The 19000-nt window shown below is 42.3% G+C and overlaps 2 protein-coding genes across 2 annotated transcripts in view; one reads left to right on the top strand and one right to left on the bottom strand.

Moving 5' to 3' along the window:
- The window catches only part of Wasf1 (WASP family member 1), a 45921-nt gene extending 42261 nt beyond the window's left edge, over positions 1-3660 (bottom strand). The window contains 1 exon segment of the mRNA XM_021648667.2: positions 3507-3660. The gene's annotated coding sequence lies outside the window, so the exon portion shown is untranslated.
- Positions 3661-3779: 119 nt separating this feature from the next.
- Cdc40 (cell division cycle 40) overlaps positions 3780-19000 on the top strand; it is a 49819-nt gene continuing 34598 nt past the window's right edge. The window contains exon 1 of the mRNA XM_021648658.2: positions 3780-4240. Within this exon, the coding sequence (XP_021504333.1) occupies positions 4052-4240 (189 nt within the window). The 5' untranslated portion in view covers positions 3780-4051. The remainder of the gene's footprint in view (positions 4241-19000) is intronic.

Genomic DNA, 19000 nt, shown 5'->3' with positions numbered 1-19000 from the left:
CAAAACAAAAACAAAAAGAGAGAAAAAATTTTAATTATAACCTGTACAATCTGCATGTAGTAAATAAAAGCACACAATTCTTAATTTTAGGAAGTTCTATCTTGAGGTCATTTATTTTTAAAACCTGTTACATAAAGAAGGACAAGACTTCACTTATATACATCTTTTTTATTAAGCTTTCACTGGCAAACTGAAATCACAAAGAAAGATAATTTTGGAAACAGAAGTGTTCGCGTCCATTTTCAGGAAGTGTGCCGCAAGATCATTACTGTCCTTCCGTGTAGGCTGCCAACATCTCCATCATTCAGCATCTAGTGCTAGCTCAATAACATGCGGTAAAGGGACTATAGACAGAGGTTCCAAAAAATCTCCAACATATCCTTCTCTTTGGAGATGAAGCTGCTTTATTAAATGGGATGTTTGCTACATCTTGCACTTGGTGGCTACTCCTTCTTTATTCCTTTTGTTTGTTGAGTGTAGGTGACGCCTTTGCTATCTGTTACCGCTCTGCCACCACCTTAGGATTTGTGACAGTAAGCTTCAGGATAGCAGGTCAGTTCCTGTCCTCACAAAGCTCAAAACAAACAAACAAACAAAAACAAAACAAAAACCCAAAGAGCTAAATTTTATCTCTTTATATTTAAGAAAACGTGATAAAGCATAATCAAGTTAATTCTCAAAAAATAAATCAGCTATATAATGAATTATATAGGACTTCCACCCACAAAGTAACCAAAAAAGTCCAATATTTTAGTAAAGGCTGTTATAATACAGTCTTTCAAGAGCAGTTTTTGCTATAAAAATAAAGGAGTTAATCTCTCAATAAAAACCAAATATACTCTCTACTGAAGATCAAGCCTTTGGAGAAAGGTATCTTAAATTATTCTAAAGTTAACTGAGCAAGCATTATACTATACTAATGCACTCTCTCAATATACAGACATTTAGGAACCCAAGTGATAAAGCTATCCTCCACTGGATCTTACTAGTGATCACAATTATGAAATATGTTAACCAAAATTTTTTAAATTAAAGGATCTTCAACGTTTTCTAGACTTTTCACGAATTTAACTTGATAGTCTACTTGATACCAACTATTTTAATCAGTATTAACTATAATTATTATATGTAGGCATAAAGTCTATAATTAAAAAACAAAAAACACAAGAAATAAGTTCATGCTAAAGAAGTCTTGCCAAAGCAAACTAGAATATAAGTCAGCCATTCTCGGGTGGCATGAAAAAGCATACTAAGCATTTTCATGATTCATCAATTAAAAATACTTAAAGTTGGTTTAAAAGTACTAAAAAATATCTTCTCTGAATTAAGGCATACTATCTTGTGGAAGAGTATTGTTTCCATTTACATCTTAGAAAACCAAGACAAAACAAAGTCCATTTTGTAAACTGTAAGGTCTTCCCTAGCCAAATAAATGATTCTATACTATCAATTTATATGTATGCCACTTACAGGTTCCATTAAATAACTAGGAGCACCTTCAAACTCCTGCATTGTCTATGTGTAATCCTGCTTTTATCAAAAGGGTTAACAAAACAAGCTTAAACACATAAAGATGGAAAGAATGACAAAAAGAAAAAGATATTTCTGACAGGTAAGAATTTGTTTATAAATAATAACATTTAAATGGTAAGTAACTTTGTTTATTTCTTATGTTTTTAAAAATATATTTCTTCCTTAAGGTAGAGTACTCAAAACTGAATCTATTCATCCATGTAGATAAGAGTTAAAAAAATAAAGAAAAAAATCTATAACTAGCAATAAAAATATACTGTAAAAATAGCTAAGTGAAAATTAAGACCCTAGTAAGTTAGGGAGTTAAGATCTTCCCAATATTAAATCCTTCCTTTTACTCAAATAAAGGTTACTATTAGTATCAAATATTCTACAAAAATATGTACAAAACTTTTCTTATTAAGAACAGAAAATGTTGTATTAAATACTTTATCCAAATATTCAAAACAAATAAAAATTCTTTATCAGAAACTTAGATCATCAAGGATAAACTGTTCCTTCGAATTCCAAGTGGGACTGCATTTGTAACTGTGTTATGCTGCTGTCAACAATTAGAAAAATGGAAGTTTACCAGATTAAATCTACAAACATCAATGGAATCAACTAATTAACTAACCACATCGATTACTTAACAGAAAGGAGACTTAGCCAATATGTGGACATCAAGAAAAATGTGAACAGAATCTCAGGCACATTCTGTATAGTAACGACTAAGGTTAGAGGAGTCGGACCTATTCTAAGTGGGTATTAATTAGTCACAGGGCAGGTCGGTGAACGTTCAGATCGGATGCGCTTTCTTTTCACCATTATTTTAGTTCATCATCCGCAAGTGCAGGAGAAGGTGTCAGAGTACGGAAGCTAGGGGGCATGCTGTAGCTAGGGGAAAAGAAAAACGGGAAAGGTGCAATGGATGCTGCATAGTTGAATAATTATCTGGGTGGCACAATGGGCGAGTCCTGCCGACATCAGAGCCCAGCGAGCGGCTCCCCAACTCTGCCCGAGGAGCCTCCCCACTCCCAGGCCCGAGCCGAGCCGGCAACCGCTCGGCCTCCGCTTCCAAACGGGGCGATGAAGGGATGCCCCCGGTCGCTTTACCGCGGTCGGGCACAGCGAGCCGCGGCGCCAAGACGCGCGGCCGGAGCTCGGCTTTCAGAGCGGCTGGCCCGCAGGGCGAGCCGGGGCTGCGCGGCGGGCTGCAGCCTCCGCGGGCACCGGGGCGCGAGGGCGGCGCGGCGGGGCGCGATCGGAGCCCCGAACCCCGCACGGCAGGTGGGCGCCGCTGCACCCGAGAGCATCCTCGGCTCGGTCCCCGCGCCTCGTCCTCCCCGCGCGGCCGGGGCGGCGGGCGCGGGGGAGCCCGGGATGGGGGCGGGGGCGGCGCGCCCAGCCGTCGCCGCGGCCGCCGCAGAGAGCCGGGCTCGCACGCGCGCCCCTCTCCGCTCCGGCCGGTGCGGCGCCGGGACGGAAAAAAGGACAAAAATCCGGAGAGACCCGTGCTCACCGTGCAGCCGTGGGGGGTGGGGGAGGCTCGCGCCTTACCCCTTCTTCATGCTTCGGCGGCCGCCGCCGGGCCGGCTACTCGCCGGGACTCCACCGAGAGCCCCCGGGGGAGGGTCGGGCCGCGGGCTGGAGGGCGCTGCGGGCACTGGCTGGGGCCGCCGGGCCGCCGGGGACACCGCCGGGGGCGCCCGCTGGTCGCCCGAGCCGCGGTGCGCGCGTCGCGCGAGCGAACAACACAGCGAGCCGCCGCTGCCCTGCGCCGCCCCCTCCCCGCGCGACGCTCCACAAGCGGGCGCGGGGACCCGGGCCTGCGGCAGGGGGAGCCGCGGGGCGCTCTCCGCCCGGCCGCGCCGCCTCTCCCCGAAGCCGCGCCGCACGGCTCCCAGGTCTCTACGCCTCGGATGCACACCCTCCCCTAGAGCCCCGCAGGGCGTCCGCCGGCGTGGCGGGAGCTTTAGCATCCGCCCACTTACCGGTCCGTGGGCAAGAGGACGGCGCTTCCCCCTGTCCTGAGGCTCCGTGGTATTGCCCAATCCGCACTTTGGGGGAAGGGGCCGGAGAGAACGGAGCTGGGCCAGGGAATGAGGGAAGATGCTATCCAATTGAATGAACCATCCTTTTGGGGGCGGGGTCGAAGGCAGTGCCCCCACCCTCGGCCGGGCTCCGCCTCCTCAGCCCAAACTACATTTCCCAGGGTGCCTCCCGTTCCCCGCCGCGCTGCACGCCGGGAGTGGAGGACCTCGAGGATTCAAAGCTATCTCAGAACTGGGTCTTTAATCGACGAGGTCCTGAAAGTTATAAGTAGTTGCAATTCCTTGGGCTTCTCTAGATGAATGTCTGCGGATCTCAAGTTCTGATACAGTTACTGTAATAATCATTAAGTTTTTTTTTCTAGAAGTTATAAATGATTCGTTCTCAAAGGAGGTAAATAACGTGTTTCGTGACAATCTGTCAGGACCTGCGCGGCGCTGCTTCTTCCGCCCTGGCCTGGCCGTAGCAGAGCGGATCTGTTGCTGTCATGTCGGCTGCGATTGCTGCTCTAGCTGCTTCGTATGGTTCGGGTTCGGGATCCGAATCAGACTCGGACAGTGAGGGCAGCCGGTGTCCGCTGCCAGCCGCGGACTCTCTCATGCACTTGACCAAATCGCCTTCAGCCAAGCCCTCTCTGACCGTGGCGGTGGACTCGGCTCCGGAGGTGGCAGTTAAGGTAAGTGTTTTGGCCACTCATCAGTTCGGAAATTGGTTTCAGCTCCCAAATCCCCCACCTCCGGTTAGATGCTGGTTTACCTCGGCGCTGAGAAGTGAGGTGCTGGCGTTTACATCTCTCCCTACACCCTCCTCGACGATCGGACGTACCGGGCAGTCCTTCGTTTCTCCATCGGATGAAAGTAGTCCGAGGGGAGGAAAAGTTTGAATTTGTAGACTAGGACGTAGCCTTGTTGGAGCAGATGTAGGTTCTGAACATAGGTAAAACTGGATCAGGACTTTCTAACTAGAATTTGTGCCCTTACTAAAAGAGAACCCTGAACAGGCAACTCTTTTGTTTTGAGGAACCGTCTGAAATCCTGGCGTCACCACTTGCAAATTACACAACTTCCATTTGTACAACTGTAGATGGTTGTATAAAAACTTACATATTTATTGGGAAGTTATTGTAAAGATTAAGTGAAATTGTAAGCACAGAGCCTAATACCTAGCGAAAGGAAAATACATGTTAGATATTATGATTCTATATGTTAATACAATGAGTGGGAAAGGGACATTAGAAAGAGGAGGCATGAATCCAATTAAAGAAGTTGATAAAGGGGAAAACCCAGCTATATATTCTTTATCAACCGTGTATTATTTTCCAGTAACAACAGGCCTGGAGCCAGAAAGGCCAACACCCAGAACATGTTTGCTATCATAGTGCACCCTGGAATAATCCTAGTGGGTGAAGCAACCAATTACGTGTACACAAATAAAGTGGTTACAGTTGGATTGAAGACTAGGAGGGGAAAAGTAACCATGGGAAAGAATAAGGTAGAAGTATGATTCTTGTAGATTGAAAGAAAGAATTTCATAGACGTCTCCTGTCCTGCCAGCCTACTCATTTAATGCCAGCACCTGGGAAGCAGAGGTAGGCAGATCTCTGTGAATTCAAGGCCAGCCTGGTCTACAAAGTGAGTCCAGGACAGCCAGGGCTCTGTTACACAGAGAAACCATATCTCCAAAAACAAAAAAAAAAAAAAAGAAAGAAAGAAAGAAAGAAGTCAGAAGTCAGTTCAAAGAAAGAGAAACTACTTAAGCTAAAGCAAGGCTTTGCAAGCTTAGGTGAAGACTTGGTGTGTCTTGAACCTAATGAGAGCATCAATCAGTAGTCAGCCCTGTGCAGATGATCAGAAGCTCAGTGTGAAGAAACAAACTACAAAAATTTCTCCCTAAGATTTCCCTGGGTCTTGTTTGTGTCTTAAGTCATTTACAGGTTTTGATGAGTCATTTATGAAATTTTACTTTTTTTTATAAGGACATCTGGCATGAAAGAATGCTGGGAATTCTATCTTTAGAACAAAAAAAGCTCTCCCGACTTAGGACTTTTCAGCAGCCTCCTCAGTCTGTTCCTTAGACAGTCAACTTTGGGTACTGTGTGTTCTTCCTGTCTTTGCCACCCAAACCTCAGTGCAGTCTAGTCTTGGCTTCTTTATTAACTGCTTGATACTTGATGAGAATGATATCCTAGGTCGTCCATTTATCAGGTTCTTCCATCTGACTTGAATCTCTGCATCAGGTAACACTGTTATAATTCCTTTTTCTTGATTCCTTTTCCCCCTCTGACTTCACCTGAGCTATCCTCAGCCTTTGGGCTCCCTGTTTTTCTGCCAACACTTTCAACATTAGTGTTTCCTAGGTCTATGCTCTTACTTCAAGTTTCAGTACACATAGTCTCTCATATTTTTAATCACACTTTGTGCTTCCGTGGCTCACAGGTGGCCAGTGTGAAGAGGTTACATAGGCATGAATCAAGATTCCAGTGTTATTCATATCTACCTCTAGCGCTTAACCCACATGGCCACCTTGGATACATCACTGAAGAGCTCTGAGCCAGTTCTTACTCATCTTTCAAATAGGTTTAGTGACCAGTTTTCAAAAATGTAAAGCAATTTTAGCTGTACCAAATACATACACAATCCTGGTAAAACCCCTCTCTTAAATTCCTTGCCAGCTTAGATCCTAATTAAAAAAAAAAATCTCATCCAGATGGCTCTTGGACCCCTTTTATATGGTGTGCTAAAAGCTTAAGTTTCTCTCTAAGTCCATCTTTGTATTTCCCGTTTTGGTTGGTCCACATCCTACCCATTGGCTCAAGCCACAAAACAGAAAGTTCTTTTTCTTTTTCTCAGCCCCTGAAGCTAGTTAGTTGTTCAGCTGGTGCCTCTGCTTCATTAGGTTTGTTGTTGTTGTTGTTGTTTTCAAATCAACATCTTCCTCTCTATTTTCCTTAGCACAGCCTTCATAGCATCCTCATTTCTCCCAGAAATTATTCTTGACTTTTCAGCCTTTGCTTTTGAGTGATGGCTATTTTTCCCACTGTAACTGACTGATGTTTATCAAAAGTCTCTTTCTTCTTTGGCTTTCCCTGTTTAGTTCAGATTCTCATTTCTTTGAAAACAAGAATAGCTTTCTATGTACTACTTTCTTTTTGTCTTCTAACCCCATACCCACTTCTTTCCTCTTTCTACATTTAGACTGTTCGTTCTGAATTCAGATTTCATCCTGTCGCATCCCTGTCAAAAAGCATCATGTTGTCTGCTAGAAGAGCACAACACTCTTCATGCAGTTTGTGAAGCCTGCCATCCTTCCATGCCAAAATCTCTGTGCAACCCCACAAGTACAATTTTCTTCCCAAGATTCCCTTACCTCCCTCATCTAGCCAAAACTGTGGTCCCCCCAGCCTCAGTGTACATGTTTCTTCCTATATCTAAGCTTCTTTGTCATACCCCAGTGGCACCACTTACCACATTTCTAAGTTTGTTTCTAGGGCCCAGAGAGTATTATATCTCCAATGCCTTGTACATGAGATTAAAGGAAATTCAGTAAGATACTAGAAAAACTAAAAAAGGCTTGACCAAGTATGGACGTTGAGAATCAGATTTGAGTTGAGCAGGCACTGGCAAGGAGGAAGTTGTCTTTCTTATTTCAGCCTCCTAATTACAAGTTCAGTAAGTAAAGACAACGAGGTGGAATCAACCTCTAACATACCAGAGGTTCGTTCAGAGCTGAGCTAGATCCCCAGCTCTCTGGGTTCTGTCATAGAGATGAGCAGTGTAAACCAGCATTTGCTTATGTGCATGGGAGAAGAAAAGATCATATTAGTAAATATCATTGCACATGACTAGAAAGAATTGTGAAGCATGCAAATACACGTTATCAGTTTGACTGATGTTCACATGACTGAGAGTATTTGGTCAAAAAAAATGTATGTTCTGTTGTATTGCTTCTTTTGGGGGTGGGGGAGAGAGTGCAAATCACAGCACCCACGTGGAGGTCAGGGGCCAACTCATTCCTTAGCTCCCTAACTCACCAGTACAGCTGAATCAGTGAGCTCCGGGGTCAGTGCGAAACCTGTCCAGAAAATAAAGTGAAGCATGATTGAGTAAGAAGACTGATGTCGACCTCTGGCTGCCACGTGCGCCTGCACACACACACACACACACACACACACACACAGAGAGAAATTAAAGGTTTAAAAAAAAGAACTGATCATGTAATAAATTAGCAAATTACAATAGAGGAGCAAATTATAAGTATTTTACACTATTGGCCACATATAATTTCTGTCGTCTTTTTTGTTATTGTTGTTCATTTCTTTTGAATCAATTCTTTAAGACTGTGAGTACCATTCTAATTTTGTTAGTACAAAATACAGTCTGTGGGCTAAATTTTCCCCATACCCTGGAGTTTGCCAACCCTTGTGCTAGATCACAAAATAATGCTTGTTAACCCAGGTTACATGATACAACAGTCCCTTAATGCATCTACATTAAACACTAGGCACAAAAGATAAGATTTATAAGCCAGGTGTAGTGGTGTACATCTGTAATCCCAGTACTCGGGGAGGCAGAGGCAGGTGGATCTCTGTGGATTGAAGGCCAGCCTGGTCTACAAATCAAGTCCAGGACAGCCAGGGCTACACAGAGAAATCCTGTCTCGGGGGCAGGGGTTGAGGGGGAGATATACATGTAACTATGAACTTGCCCCATGAGCCAAAGAAAACCAGTTATAAGAAGCTATTTTGGGTTGTTTGTTTGCAGACAGGACCTAGATATCCCAGGCTGACCTCAGACTCACTATGAAGCCAAGAATGACCTTGAATTTCTAATCCAAAAGTGCTGAGATTATAGATTTATGCCACCATTCCATCCACACGAAGACTTCATGTGTGCTAAGGAAGCAGGCTGTCACCTGAGCTACATCCTTAGCCCATAAACACATGCGTGCACCCATTTCATCTAAAACGTAAAGAAGGTGACAAAGCCAGTGAGGTGCGGCCTTCTTGCTTTTTAAAAAGGGTATTTTTTATATGTATAAGACTAGATGTACTACGACATACAGTAGGAGAAAGGCATAAAGCAGGGCAGACATTTGTGCTTCTCGATGATTTTTCTTAGTCAGTGTGTTCATTATCTGTCATTTACAGATCATCCACCCAGTTTCTATGAAGTGGTTACCCTAGAAACGACATGTCTGAGTTACTCAGTCCCTTCACCTTCTAAGCAGTACAACCCCTATTTCAATTTTCCTCGCATCCCCACCATTTGAAGACTGTGTTTGGCATGCGTGCACACATGCACACCACAAGGCAGCTGTGAGTGACAGGCATTCTTGCATCTTAGCAGCAGAGGTACCTGCTTTCTGTCGTAGTGCTTTCTTTAGACTGCCTTTTTGTATAGTGGCTGGTGATGGCGAGTGATCACGCTTCTCGTTTATCTTTACAGTGTTCACGTTTGATGCTCTTTCTTGGGGGATAATTTTACTAGGTTCAGTTTCCTTAGCTGAGAATTCCTTTCAGCTCACTTAAGGTGTTTTCTCTTACTCAGTCGTTACTTTTAACAGACCGAAAAAAAATTCATTTTTCTAATGAATCTAGTTTTCCTTAAAAGTAATTTTTTTCTTTCTTTTGACAGCATATGTATACATACCCTCTCTTATTTAACATATGGTTTTGTTGGGTTTTTTTTTAATTTATGAAATAAACTTATGGCTTTCTTTTTATTCTTTTTCCACTTAGAATCCTGTTAAGTTTCTTTAGCAGCAGATAGATTTCTTTGGAGTGTGGCTCTTTCAGTATTTCTGGGAAGTTCACAGTTTTCTTCATTACATTTTGCTTTAGCTCTGTTCTCCGATTCTGGAACTCCATGTATATGTACATAGTAATAATTGAGCATTTTGTTCTCGTTATTAAACATTGTCCTGTTTGTACATCAGAAATCACTACTTTATACGTCTGGTATGCTGGGCTGGATATGGTGGCACACATCTGTAATTCCCACACCTGAGGACGAGGTAGGAGGACCAGGAGCTCAGGGTCAGCCTGGACTTTAGTGATAAGCCTTACTGGATTGCAAGAATTATTTATCATGCTGGTATACTGGCACTCTCAGGAGGCATAAGCAGGTCTCAACAACAACAAAAAACAACAAGCTTTATAGAAAGTTAAAGAAATAAAAAAAATACATAGTAAAATTAAAAACAGCCATTTCAGACAATGACCATTACTTTCCTCCAGTGAAATCCTTGTTTAGCATAGCCAACTTGAGTAAAATATAAATTCTTCCTCTTAGACTTGTAGCATAACTTTAATTTCTTTTTGGTTGGAATGCTTATATTCATGAACTTCAATTAAATTCCGTTTTCCCTGTACATCTGTTAAGGGCCTCGCTCAGAGATCCATATATCCAAATTTGTATTCTAGTACTTCAGCCATTCAAACTCTTTATTTTGGGAAATTTAATCATTTCTCATTCCTGAGAGGAAAATATGTCATAAGTTGATAGGAACCGCATAATAATGACTAAAACTTCTGATCCGTTTAGTTTACATAGTATTTTCATGTCTGAGGTCTTACTTGTACACCAGAAGAAATGTGAAAGGGACCTAACAGTGAATTTTGTTTAGTCTCATATTTAAGTCATCAGTTAAACTATTCAAATTTATTTGACCCATCGTGTGCCCTTCAGTTACTGCACTTTAATTTTTTGCAGCGAATTGAAACTGGAAATCCTTTGTAATTCCATGGTAATTCTATTGCATGCCTGGTTGGCACTGGAGTCCTCCTGAGATTTAAGGAAGTTGCAGCACTGCTCACATTTACCTAGTTAAATTTAAAGCAGCTGCCCTTTTTCTGCAGGGTTGTTCAGTTCATTCTCTAATTTCAGACACTGAAAGGTATGGTCTCTTGTTTATTGCTTGCCATTGTTGTTATTATGAGAGGTTAATGTTTTAGCTTGCACTGTGTAGTTAAAAGTTGGTGTCTCCCCATACTCTGTTCAAGGTAATTCAGGTTTAGAATCTTTAATGCTCTTACCTGGAAAGATCTGGCAGCCTGGGCACTATAAGCGGTGCTAACAACCATACCAAATAAAGTCCACTGAGGAGGTAGGAAGGTGGCAAAGCCAGTTGTTCTTTTAGATAGCTTGTTCTAGGGGTCGACTATTAAGAGGTTATGGTATTTAATTTTGGTTTTGTTTAGTTTATATAATGTTTTTACCTTTACAGTGATGGGTTTAACATTGTCTCAAGGCTCCAATGTTAGCTCTAATCAGGGAAAAGACTACTATATATTGTCTTAGCTAGGATTACTATAGCTGTGATCAAACACATGAGCAGCATCAACTTTGGGAGGAAAGGGTTTATCTCCTCACAGTTCCATATAACAGTTCATCATAAAAAGCAGTGAAAGCAGGAACTCACACAGGGCAGGAAGCTGGAGCAAGAGATGATGCAAAGGCTAAGGAGGAATGCTGCTAACTTGCTTGCTCCTTGTGGCTTGCTTAGCCTGCTTTCTAGGACCACCAGCCTAGGGATGGCACCACCCAAAAAGAGCTGGGCCCTCTGCCATTGATCACTAATTTAAAAATGCCTTACAGCTTGATCTCATGGAGGCATTTTCTTCCTCTCTGCCAATTAACTTGTATCAAGTTGAGGTTGAACTAGACAACTTATATGGTTTATCTTTAGTTTTCCTAGCTTTTCAGCCCCCTCCCATAAGAGTGTTGCTGTAAAGAGTGTACCCACCCACACCCACCATCAGAAAGTGAAACTCGAGTTTCCCAGTCACTCAGCTCCCTTTCAGGTCAACATTCTAATTTGGCCTTAGCCAGAGCCACCCACATGAACTTTTTATTTATTTTTTTTATTTTAATGTGAGGGTGATCTGACTACAACATTGTTGATTCAGCTGATCTGACTGGCTAGGCAGTCGTTCCTTCCAAAGCTGTACACGGGAAGGCACTTTCTCAGAATACAGTAGAAGAGGACCAGTCTTGGGTCAATGATATAGGAGTAGCTGTTCTCCCTGCCAGAACCTCCAAACAAGCTTTCAAGGTTCCCCTGAACTTTCTCACTGGAAACTCATCCACAACAGAGCAAGGAATAAGGATTTTGAGTGGCAGTGGAGGCGAACACTTAGTTTCTCAGGCCAGCAGTTCATCAGGTGACATCAACAGCTGTTTAGTAGTGATGGTCGTTCAGTCACAGGAAATTGTTGTGCACGCTGGATGGGTCCTGTGATATGATTGGCTTTGGATTGTGATGCCATCTGCCTGGTTCAAAGCTGCATCTCTAACCCTTGTGTTTAGTGTGTGTGTGTGTGTTGGGGGCAGGTTAGTGCCCATGTAGAAGTTAGAGAACAAGTGCAGGAACTGCTTCTCTCCCACCTCATAGGTCCCCAGGATCAAACTCAGGTTATCAGGCTTACCTTCACCTTCTGAGCCGTCTTGCTGCTCGCTTCCTCATGTCATTGCTTTAACCTCTTCCCCTGTTGTCTGTCATTAGTTCTGGTCATACATTGGTGGGAATGACTTAATCTGGCTTATAACTTGACTCACAGGAATGATTTGAAGATCATATGAGATAGGCTGGGGACATAGCTCAGTTAGTAAAGTGCCTGCCTCACAGACATACCCCCTCACCCAAGAAGAAGCCAGCTATGCTGGTGAGCACCTCCAGTCAAGCACAAGACTGGGGAAGGAGAGAGAGGTGAGAGCTCTGGGACTCACCAGCTGGCAGCCTAGCCTGGTGGCAAGTTCTGAGCCTTTCTCAAAACAAGAACATGAGCAGTGCTAAGAAATAAAACGAAAGGTTGCATTCTGCCTCTTACCCCAAAAGATTATATAACTACTACCCCGGTATTAACAGCTTTGTATTGTGAGTGTCCTTTTCTCATGGTATTTATCTTCTTATAGCAAGCTATGTTTGTTTCTTGTATAGGTTGCTGTCTTTCTTTCCCACTAGAACAAATTGTATAAAGGCAGGCAGCTTTATCTATTTCTGTAGGCCCAGAACCGTGCCTGACACAGCAGGCACATGGTCAGCATCTGCTGAATGTGTAAATCTACCGTTGCTGTACATGTCTTACCACCTTAACTACACAGAGGAATTCAAAAGATCATTTTGATTGGCAGCATCTCACCTTTGTAATCTCTAAAAGCCCTCTTCACAATGCTTTCAGCTCTATCCTGGGTTCTGTTCCCTCTTCCCTCTTCTTGGATAAGATACCATTAATTAGCCCCTCATTCCTTTTCTCTTCCTTTTTTCTGTGTAGTCAGGTTGGCTTGAACTCACAATCCTACCACCCTGCCTCCCCAGTGGTGGGATTCCAGAAATGCCCCAGCCACCTCCTGCCATTCCCATGTTGTCCTGTGTTTCTTTCTGCTGGTCTCTTTTCCTATAGCACTATGACTGTCTTTGACTTGGTTTTTTTCTTAAGGAGGAAAAAAAAAAGCATTGTATTCTGGAAATCCTTCCATCTGGTGCCCCCTCTCTTCTGGGGTTTTTTGTTATTTGTTGTGGTTTTGTCATTTTTTTTTTTTTTAATTCTTTAGTGAAAAGCATTGCTGTGCTGTTTTGCACACCCTGAATCACAGCAATGCTCTCTGCCTCTGGCTTCCGCAGTCCGTCTTGGTGCTAGAATCACTTCAGCAGAAATTGTGCCAAACCCAGTGACTGTTAGTCAACCTTATTCTACATAATTTCTCTGTGGATTTACATTCTCTTTCATCGTTTTAATTTAACAAATAGTTATTGACATGTGCTGCCTGCCCTGCATTCTACAAGACAGTAAAGATATAAAACATAAGTAAAAGCCATGTGCAATAAATAATGCATTACAAATTCCGTGAAAAATAAAACATTCGTAAGACTACAGGCAGAAAAAGAAAATTTCCTTCTGTAGCAGGAGGAGGGAGAAGGTCAGGGGAAATGGGAAGGTGACTTATCACGTAACAAAGTCAATGCCTGTGATGCAGGTCAGTAACAGGGCAGGATGTCTGTGATACAAAGGGCAGTAACAGTGCGGGATGTCTGTGATACAAAGGGCAGTAACAGTGCGGGATGTCTGTGATGCAGGGGTAGTAACAGTGCAGGATGTCTGTGATGCAGGGCTAGTAACAGTGCGGGATGTCTGTGATGTGGGGCTAGTAACAGTGCGTGATGTCTGTGATGCAGGGCTAGTAACAGGGCAGGATGTCTGTGATACAGAAGCAGTAACAGTGTGGGATGTCTGTGATGAGGGGTAGTAACAGTGCGGGATGTCTGTGATGAGGGGTAGTAACGGGGGATGTCTGTGATGCAGGGATAGTAACAGTGCAGGATGTCTATGATTCTGTGATGAGGGGTAGTAACAGGGCGGGATGTCTGTGATGCGGGCAGTAACAGCATGGAAGGCAGAAAAAGCATCAAATACTTGCTGGGGTTTTTTGTTTTGTTTTGTTGTTTTAGCATCCATTATAGCAATACAGCAGAAGTGGGGTGTGCATATATCAGGAGATCCTCAGCTCCTCAGATCTTCCCCACCCACTCAAATACACACACACCTTTCTCTCATTAGAAAGCAAAACACATCTATAATAACAATAGTAATAATAGATTAGATTAGATAGAATTAGGTAGATTAGATAAAATAATAAAAATAGTATAAAAACAACCCAGAATAGGACAAAACAAATGAAAAAAAACAAAAAAACAAAACTCAGGAAACATACAGACCCAGAGACACACATTCACACACATAGAAATCCTATAACAAGATCAGAAACACAAAGTTTTGTACGGTTTTTTCGGGGGGGGGATGAGGGGGTGAAGTCCAGACAACACATTATGCTACAAAGAACCCTCAGAAATGCCACTGAGTTCATTTTGTGTTGGTAGCCTAGAGCGGGGCACGGTGCCTGCCCTTAAGAGTAGTCGTATACCTAGTGAGACCCATTGGAGAAAACTATGTTTTATGGGTGGTTATCAATTGGGAATAGCTTCTGGGTTAAGGATGGGGCCTTATGTCCACATCCCCCCTCAGCACCAGGACCTTATCTGCCTTAGTCTTTGGAGGCCCTGTACATACTGCACATACACACAGTCTTTATGAGTTCATAAGTGCATCAGCCCTGCTGTGTCCAGAAGGCCCTATTTCCTTGATGTCTTTCATCCCCACTGGCTCTTACTTTCTCTGTCTTTCCACCTACTCTTCCTCAGAATTTCCTGACCCCTGAGGGGAGGGATTTGATGGAGGTACCCCATTTAGGATTGAGTGTTCCAAGGTCTCTTACTCTCTGTGTATTGTTCCCATCTTCTCCAAGAGGAAGCTTCTCTGATGATGGCTGGGCAAGACAGTGATCTGTGATGATAGGAGAATGTTATTACATACCTTTCTCCCAGGCCCATGGCCTAGCAAGTCGCAGGTTCATGGCCACTCACGCAGTGTCAGGCATGCGTTCCATGGGCCTTACTACCAAGCAGACGGGATGGTTGGTTACTCCCACGGTCTGTGCCACTGTTGCACAAGTGTTTCTTTCAGGGAGGTCACCAATGCAGATAGAAGGATTTGTAGCTAGGTTGGGGTGTCCCATTCTCTTCTGCTAGCATGCACAGTACCTGTCAGTACCATGAACACTAGCCATTAGGGGTGAAGGCTCTAAGTAGGCAGCAGCTGACTTTTCCCTGTCCAGTGAGTTACGTAGGTGTTGTCTCCAGCAGTAGGGCCTTACCATCAGTTTGTGGAGAATAACCAATAACTTTGGCAGTAGTCTGAGTTGTTCGGGGGTTTCCATGAGGTCCCTTTCACCAACAGCTTGACTAGATGCAATTCATTCCTGGCACTGGAGGTTTTATTTGGTGGCTAAAGATGTCTAAGGTTTTTTGTTTTGTTTTTTATTTTGTTTTGTTTTTTGTTTTTCTAGCTACATCCATTTCCCTGTGAATCTCATGATTTCATTTTTTGACAGCTTCATAACATTCCATTTTGAAAATGTGCCATAATTTATCCATTCATCTTTTATCAGTGTGTAGTCTGTTCCCAATTTCAGGCTATTATAAATAGAGTGCGAGGGTCTCTGTAATAGGATATAGAGTCCTTTGAGTATCTGTCCAAGAATGGTATAACTAGATCTTGAGGTAGATCAATTCCCTGCTTCCTGGGGAAACACTACACCAATTTCTATAGCGCGTGCACTATCACCAGCAACGAAGTGTACCCCTGAGCCAACAAGAGCTGTCATTTGTTGTATTGATCTTGGCCACTCAGACTGGTGTGAGATGGAATCTCAAAGTGGTTTTGATTTGCATTTCCCTGATGACTAAGGATATTAAACATTTCTTTAAGTATGGCCTAACCATTTGTTTCCTCTTTTGAGAATACTGTTTATATCTGTACTCTATTTTTTAATTGGGTTGCTTGCTTTCTTGATGTCTGATTCTTTTTGGGTTCTCTTGTAATTTTAAATATTAGCCCTCTATCAGCTGTGTAATTGGTAAGAATCTTTTTTCATTTTGTAGGCTGCTACTCTAATGATGGTGCCCCTTTGACATACAGAAGCTTTTCAGTTTTATGAAATCCCATTTATTAATTGTTGTTCTTAATGCCTGTGCTAAAAGTGTTCTCTTCAGAAAGTCATTTCCAGTACCAATGAGTTCAAGGCTATTCCCCACTTTCTGTTCCATAAGATTCGTTCTATTTGGCCCTACACTGAGGTCTTTGATCCAGTTGGAGCTGAGTTTTGTGCAGGATGATAAGTATGGATTTATTTACATTATTGTACATGAAGCCATCCAGTTTGACCAGTTGTTGAAGATGCTGTTTTTTTTCTTTGTTTGTTTTTTTCCACCGTGTATTCCTGACTTCTTTATGAAAAACTAGGTGTCTTGACACATCTTAGTATTCAGTTTTATTGCATTGATCAGGATTTATGTTAATACTGCTTTAATTACTATAGTTCTGTAGTACAATTTGAAATGGAGGACAGTGACTCCTCCAACAGTTCTTTTATTATTCAGAATTGTTTTATCTATCCTGGGTGTTTTGCATTTCCATATGAAGCTGAAAATTGTCCTTTTAATTTCTGGGAAGACTTGTGTTGGAATTTTGGTGGGGATTATATGGACGCTATAGATTGCTTCTGGTAGGGTGGCCATTTTTACTGTATTAGTGCTACCGTTCCATGAGTGTGGGAGGTCTTTCCATCCTGATATCTTCTTTAATTTCTTTTTTTAATGTCTTAAAATTTTATTATACAAGCTTTCACTGGCTTGGTTAGAGTTACCCCAAGATATTTTTATGGAGGCTATTGTGAAGAGATATTGCTTCTCTGAATAAGCAATAAGGTATTTCTTTCTCAGTCCATGTCATTTGTATATAGAAAGCCTGACTGATTTTGGTATATAATTTGTATCCTGCTACTTTGCTGGAAGTGTTTATCAGCTGTATCTGCAAATAAAGACACATTGACTTCTTCCCTTCCTATTTGCGTCTCCTTGATTTCCTTCAGCTGTCTTACCGCTGTAGGGAAGAACTCAAGTACTAAATTGAATAGATATGGAGAGAGTACACACCTTGTCTTCTTCTTGATTTTAGTGGAATTGCTTTGAGTTTCCCTCCATTTAGGTTGCTGTTGGCTAAGGGCTTGCTGTAAATTGTCTTCATTATGTTGAGGTATATCCCTGTATCCCTGATCTCTCCAGGACTTTTATCCTGAAGGGTGTTGGATTTTGTCAAAGGCCTTTTTTGCATCTAAAGAGATGATCATGTGGCTCTTGTCTTTCAGTCTGTTGATGTGGTGGATTACATTTATTGATTTATGTATGATGAACCATTCCTGCATCTCTGGGATGAAGCCTCCTTGATCGTGGTAGATGACTTTTTTATTTGTTTGGTTTTGGTTTTGGTTTTTTGAGACAGAGTTTCTCTGTGTAGCCTTGGCTGTCCTGGACTCGCTTTGTAGACCAGGTTGGCCTCAAATTCAGAGACCCACCTGCCTCTGTTTCCCTGAATGCTGGGATTACATGTGTGTACCACCACACCCGGCTACATGAACTTTTTAATATGTCCTTATATTTGGTTTGCAAGTATTTTATTGAGAATTTTTGTTTCTGTGTTCATAAGGGAAATTAGTCTATAATTCTCTTTCTTTGTTAGGTCTTTATATGGTTTAAGTATCAGGGTAAATGTGATCTCCTAAAAAAAAATGTTTAGTGTTTTGATTATGTGTTGTGAGGAGTTTTTGGTTTTGGTTTTGGTTTTTTTTGTTGTTGTTGCTGTTTTGTTTTTTGTTTTCTGATCCAGTCTATTTGGTGTTCCGAATTTTCTTCTATGGTTTTGTTGAAAATATTGTCTGTGCTTTTGACCTGGGTTTCTTTTCCTTCCTTTAATCCTGTATTTCATAGATTTTTGTCTTTCTGCGTCCCAGATTTCCTGGATGTTTTGTGCCTGGATTCTTTTGATTTAACATTTTCTCTGACTGAGGTGTCCATTTGTTTTATTCTGTCTTTAATATTTGAGATTCTTTAATCTCTTGTATTCTGTTGCTGAGGCTTACTACCTCTTGAGGTTTTTACTTGCCTTCCTGAATTTTTCATTTCTAGTTTTACCTAAATTCATTTTTTTTCTTTAGTGATTCTATTTCTACTTTCATGTCCTGAACTGTTTTCTTCGGTTTATTCACTGCTTGTATTTTCACGTTTTATTAATGGATTTACTCATATCCTTTTTAAGGACCTCTAACTTATTCATGATAGCTGTTCTGAAGTTTTTGTCTTGTGCTTCAGCCGTGTTACATTTCTTAGGGCCTGTGTGGTAGTGTTGCTGGGCTCTGGTGAAACATGTTTCCCTGACCGGTTTTGATTGTGTTTTTACTGTGATGTGTGCTCACTGGGTTTGGATGATTATGATCCCAAGTGTTAATATCAGCATACAATAATCAAAACACCAAATGTACAGAAGAAAGAATGTTAAAAGCTGCAAGGGGAAAAGTCCATGCAACTTATAAAGACAGACAGACATATTAGAATTACACCTGACTTCTCAATGGAGTCCAGATGAGTGGTCCTTTCCTTGTTTTCTGGGATTTTTAGGAGTCTGAAAGTAGCTTTTATTCTCCTGGTTCAGTTGTTTCTGAGGCTTACTGTCTCCTCCTGCCTAATTTAGGCCCAGTCCTGGAAGCTTCTAGCCTCCATATGATCCAATCTAGTCCTAGCATGTTTTCAGCCTCTGAGAGTTACTGCTTAATAAGTTCACTCTTTCTTGTTTTTTCTGGGGTTGTAGCTGGCTGGTTCAACTCAGCTGTTCTGGCTCAAACTCCTTCCCAGCTCACTTATTCAGCCTGGCTCATCTTTTCAGCCCCTGAATTGCTCTGCTCAGCCTCAAACTAACTCAAGCAAACAGCTCTAATCTCCTGGCTCCTTCTCATTCTCTGGTTCATCCTGTCTTCACCTGAGTTCTCTG

The sequence above is a fragment of the Meriones unguiculatus genome, chromosome 20 (assembly GCF_030254825.1).
Source record: "Meriones unguiculatus strain TT.TT164.6M chromosome 20, Bangor_MerUng_6.1, whole genome shotgun sequence".
Taxonomy (NCBI): Eukaryota; Metazoa; Chordata; class Mammalia; order Rodentia; family Muridae; genus Meriones; species Meriones unguiculatus.
The sequence above is the reverse complement of the archived record's forward strand: the minus strand, read 5'-3'. Positions and strand labels throughout refer to the sequence as shown.